This window comes from Daktulosphaira vitifoliae, unplaced genomic scaffold (genome assembly GCF_025091365.1).
Source record: "Daktulosphaira vitifoliae isolate Bord-2020 unplaced genomic scaffold, ASM2509136v1 Scaffold_183, whole genome shotgun sequence".
NCBI classification, from domain to species: Eukaryota; Metazoa; Arthropoda; class Insecta; order Hemiptera; family Phylloxeridae; genus Daktulosphaira; species Daktulosphaira vitifoliae.
The window spans coordinates 6,340-12,303 of record NW_026099751.1 but is presented as its reverse complement, the minus strand read 5'-3'; the positions used below and the strand labels follow the sequence as shown (position 1 = coordinate 12,303).

The following is a 5,964-nucleotide window of genomic DNA, read 5'->3' as shown; positions in this document are numbered from 1 at the left end:
GACGTTCAATAGATAAAACTAATATTATTTCCTAAACCAAGACAATTTCCTTATAGCACTAATGTATCCTTCCTTGATACAAACATGCGAGTATGAAATTTCAATTAACACCTCATTATATTGTTATTGTTAGAAAAAATTGACACTTCATGCGCAACCAAACTATAGAAAATTCATGTGAACACTGATTATTAAAATTTCATGTTACTAATGTTTGTGAAATCAGGATGTTTACTATTGATAGAAATTATTACGATCAATTAGTATAATCTGCCGAGAAGACATTCACATTGAATAAAACAATAATGACGGAACATTAAATGGACGACGACAACATTCTTCATGAACAATGTTATTGATCTAAAATAAAAATTCTAATAAACAATGTCCGTATAAAATAGAAATCAGCACTAACATTAAGCAAATTACTAACCGAAAAACTAGTGTGAAACTCTTTGATATTATTCATTAAAGACATTATATAAAGATTATGAGAATTGTATAAGGATATAACATAATGCACACACATTAAACATCATCTTTTGTTATTAATGAATGCAATTCAACTAAATTGACAGAATAAAATTGCCATCAACACTGTTGTACTCCACGTGCCTTCGTTAGAATACAATGTACTCACACATTTTATTGCATTATGTAGTTTACGTCACAAAAAAATATCTGTATTCACATTTTTCATTTGATCAAAATTCAGTACATGGTTAACATTGGGATGTTTGCCCAGCATGAACAAATAAAACAATACTTGTTTAATAAATCATGGTAATAGCTATACTAAAGTATGTACAGTAAATATATAATTAATAAGGGTCGTCTGTAATTAAAAACGGATCNAATAAGGGTCGTCTGTAATTAAAAACGGATCCAAGCTATTATTTAATTGGCCCACTTTTTATATTGGCTTTAAAACCAACCAAATAATTATTCAATTCAATAGGCAATCTTTTTTCATCTAACCTTACAACCTACCCTAATGCTCAGTAAAACTATATTCTTATAGCTACTTATTATGTCATCATTTCTTATAAAAATTTATCAAAAACGTTGCAAAAAGGAAATTATGTTTAATAAAGTTAAAGTTTAACTCAAAAATCGAATACACATTCGTTAAGTAAAATTGATGATAATAGATCGGTGATAATTGAAAAATAACCTTACTGATGATATAAAGTGAATCGTATTAACATTGACATTGGAACATGAATAGTCATTTTCAGTATATGGCAAGATAAAGGTTAACCAGTTCGTCAAGGGTAAGTCAGAACTTAAACAATAGGTGACAAAAAAAGTTGTAACGGCTCTATTTAAATAACATATATAATAGTATATAAAAATCATTTGAACTAACGTTATAAATTAATGAAAACAAAAAAAAAACGGTTGTCATTGAAATTATTTTTTTTTTACTTTAATAACAATTATTGTGAATTATTATTAGTTTTCATGATGTTTATATGTGTATTTTTTTATAAATTCTTTTATTATAAAAAGGAAAACACAAATAGACTTGAAAATTACAATACGTATGTTTATTAAATGATCATATTGATGTGCATCAACCTCAATACAAGTTTAAACTCACATGAAGAATACAAAAAAAACATTACGTTATAATTAATAATATACTAACAAATTTAATAGTTTGAAAATAATATTCCAACAATATTTTTACTATACATAAAATATAAATATTCATTGACAATTAACTCATACAACTTTTTCTCAGTGTAATAAACAAAGCTCAGAAAATAAAACATTAGCATATTATTAATATTAATGCATATGAAAATTCAAGTTTAACGAAAATTCGATTCATAGTATCAAATATTTAGCATATCCATAAATTTACAGAATTAAGGTTTGAAATATTGTGGTTAAAAATTAAAATTTGGTAAACATTTGATTTATTCAATTTAACAAAAGTCGCTAAAAGCCAATTGGTTTAATTGCAATCAAATGCCGAATTTAAAATTATTTACAATAATTCTGTGTTGTTTTATCGAAGTGTTAACATCGACCTATGATATCTGAATATATCTGAATTGGGTATCTCAAAAGAGACAAACAAAACCTTGAAAACGTACATGCTTAAAAAATAAAAGTTGAAATACGTAATTTTTTTTTTCATTTTTTGTGAACTCAAAACATTGATGTGTTGACGTTCTTAAAAATATTTGGATTCGTATATTGTAATAAACACCAGATATATTAGTTTCAGTAAAATGTTTACAATGTTAATTAAAATAAATATTACGTTAATAAAATAATAAATTAAACGTCTTAATTTACTTAACATTAACTAACTTAGTTAATTTTGATTTTTAGTTCATATTTTTACAAAATAAACATTAAATCATATGTTTCTTAAATGTTGTTAATGTAATTCAACTAAGAACACTATATATATTAACAATTCCGAATTTGATATGCGCAGTTTACTATAAGTAATGGTTACATTTGCATATATGTACAATAGTATTCTGTAGTACATAATAATCCGACCCTCAGTAACAAGAAATTAACAATAACGTGTTATTTAAAAGGAAACAAAAAGTAGAACATGGTAAATACGCTCACTTATTAAACGTATACGTAACTCTTAATTTTTAATTATTTTTTAGTGTTTAAATTTAACCTCTATTAAAAAATAATTTAAATTATTGTATTATTAGGTATAATGAACAATTTTAGTAGTTTTATTTAAATAGTTCATTATTCAAGATTAACTAAATTATTTTATATCTCGAAAAAAACAGTGTGGCCAACTACTAATTTACTAAAAAAACAACGATCTACAATAAAAAAAAATTATTTCCACGACACTAAAGTTTTAGCTTTCATAAATCTTATAGTCGCAAATATAGAAATACTTTCCACGTGCTTTCATTTAATTCTTCAATAACATCAGTTTCATATAAAATGATCTTGTATAAATAAACAATTTTTTTTTAATTAAAAATATGTTTGGAGAAAAAGGTTATTGATCTTATACCGATATTAAAAGTAGTAATAAGGTAGTTACTGGAAATTCATCTGTCGTTAAATGTGTTATTCGCTTAAAAAACATTTAATAATATTTAAACTTTATATACTTACATTTATTCCTAACAAAAATATTAATATTCCAAAAATGTTATAATAACCAATGCTTATTACGAGCAAATTTAGTATTTAAAATTATGAATTTTTCACAAAGTGATGTATGTTAAAAAATATATCAGAAATAAGACTATCAGTTCTAACTCACAGGAGAACAACATATCACAAAGAATTAATTTAAATATCGTAAACGTTCTATGAAAAATGTGTTTTAATTTTACATAATAATGAGTAAGGGGACAAATGTTATCATGTACTATTTACATATGATTATCAATGATCTATACTATAAAAAATATAACAAAATTACATCATAAGAATATGTATTGGGAATATAACAACAAGTGTTTCTTCCAACTTCATCACAAAATACTGGTTATACTATACTTTAATGCATTAATTTTCTCCAGCAATGAGGTCAAATCATGTTTATACTCAACGTGTTCAAGGTTAACATGAAATATCCGATGCAACTATATGCAGTATAAGTAATCTTTTAAACGGTTGTATTTTACACGGTAAAAAAATAGGTAACCATCGAGTAATAAAATGATTATTATAATAATTTTAATTGAAAAACTAAATCTTCACATCAAAAACTGTGAGTATATTTAAATAAAATTATAAATCTAATGAATCGTGATATTATATATCCAATTAATCTTATGTAATATTTAAAGTAAATTTTTAGTAGTAACTAATAATGTAACCTAGACCTACATTTCAATAGTTGTTTATTTCTGTATCAAAATTAAAGTAACACCACGAAACGAATCGAACTGCGTTTAAAAAATATATTTTTTACAATATTTATGTTGGACTTGCCCAACAATTGCGCCGGTCAAATAATTTTGTTATGAGAGAGTATGAAAAACCTTTATGATAAATATCATTACTATATCAAGATAGTATTAAGGCCTATTAGCTATGCATAAATGTGTTTCTTTCTTATTAAGCCTATTTCAAATATTTAATTTATTTTACGATATTACCTCTTTTAATTTACCTTCGTATAAACAATAACCATGGCTTAGAATTTAATGTGTGCCAAATTTGTAGAATTATTAATTTTTTCATATTAATTATGTTCAATAACTGTTCAATTGAATTATCATGTAAAGTTTCCAAAATATGAATTTTTATAAAGAAACTTGTAAAAAAAAAAGGTATACAAGGGATGGGCATCAATCTCCCTAATACACTCTCATTGGACTGCCGCTGGTGTCCAATGTAAAAAAAACAAATTAGATCAGTGGGAATACTCGATTATGGGCATTTTCTTTTAATTGCTATTTAAACTTAAAATTAATCGTCATCCATTAGCTCTTGTCGGGTGACAACCGGTAATTAAAAGACTGCTGACCGCGGTTCATAAACACAGACGGGAGTAATGGGATCCAATGCGAACGGAGGTCAAATATAAGAATCTGTAAATCATATTCAGTATGTTATTGTTTGTAACAACGTTAACGACCTTGTTGCAAAATTACAAGAATTCAACTAAGTTGAACACATTTGTATTAACAACTCGTTTATTATTTTTTCGTTGATTTGCATTGAATAAAACCGACTAATTAATTATCCGCATTATTAATTTTGTCTCGATGTTTTATCTTTGGTCAGTAATTATATTTTTATTGGTATTAGTGATATTTTATGCCGATCATGCGTCCAATGAAAAAACACGAGAAAAAATTGATCGAAAATTCAAGGACACGACGAGTTTTCGCGGTTGTGAGGCAATCATTCGAACCAAGTGGACACCAGATATTATGAAACGGTTGGCTGTGTCTATAATAAACACGAAACGCTTTATTAGAGCATGTGTACCAGTTATGTACACGTTGATTCCACCCAAGTATTGTGGTGTTGGCTATCGTTGGGATACCATTAGAGTGTACGCTAATTTTTGCCGTGTACAGTAATCGACGTGTTATCCGATGAAATTTCACAAGCAAATAATACCAGTAGGAATTTAACGTTCCAGTTATTATACGTTGTCAATTATTAAACGTTTTACATAAATTGGATCAGGGCCACTATCAGGGTGTTTGATGTTATTATTTAACAAATATTAACTTTTACTTGGCTGATGCTGGCTCGTTTATGTACTTCATTCGGAGACACTATGTATCCGTCAACCACCAGCCCTTCCTTGGCAAACATAGTACAATAGTCAGTCGTTGCGTTTTCCATTTTGACTTTAATATTAGTTGGTTAAATTCAACTTTCAATAATTCAAAAAAAACGAATCGAATACTAGATAAAAAATCATCAACGCGTTAGACCCCAATAATTTTTATGCTCTATAGCGGTATCGGAAACGGTAAAATTGTCTAATCGATTTTGTAAAAAAACGAAAAACAACGGCAGCACCGTCCACTCACCGAAGAGCACCGGTTTCGACTGTTGTAGTCCGCCGCGTGCCCTACCGCATGTTTAGTATGATCGTAGTCCTGCTTAAAGAATATTAAGGAGAACCAGTAGACACTGACGGGGAGACCTGTTTTCTTGCTCCCGCCAACCAATTCGTACAGGCACAACAAGACGGCAAAAAAATATATCACAACGATTAAATTGTACTCGGCAAATTTTCGATGAACATTAAGCGTCATTGCGTTCTGTTAATTATTTTTACAACAATACTGTTCTTTTAATGTTAAACGATGAACACGTGGAGATAAGAATTCATTTTACAGGACGCCTATTTCAAATTTAACGTATTAACCACAAAATATAAATAAGTCATAATGTTATCTAAATATTTCAACTTGAAATAATTTAAAAACTTCTAATCATTTTAAAAGTATTACACATTAATTAAATTTATTTATATCCTATTAA

The 5,964-nt window shown here is 27.2% G+C and overlaps 1 protein-coding gene across 1 annotated transcript in view; it reads right to left on the bottom strand.

Annotated features, from left to right (window-relative positions):
• LOC126909205 (progestin and adipoQ receptor family member 3-like) overlaps positions 1 to 5,547 on the bottom strand; it is a gene marked incomplete at its 3' end in the record, with an annotated part of 15,102 nt that extends 9,555 nt beyond the window's left edge. The window contains exon 1 of the mRNA XM_050691620.1: positions 5,206 to 5,547. Coding sequence (XP_050547577.1) covers positions 5,206 to 5,316 — 111 coding nt within the window. The remainder of the gene's footprint in view (positions 1 to 5,205) is intronic.
• Between the last annotated feature and the right edge of the window lie 417 nt (positions 5,548 to 5,964).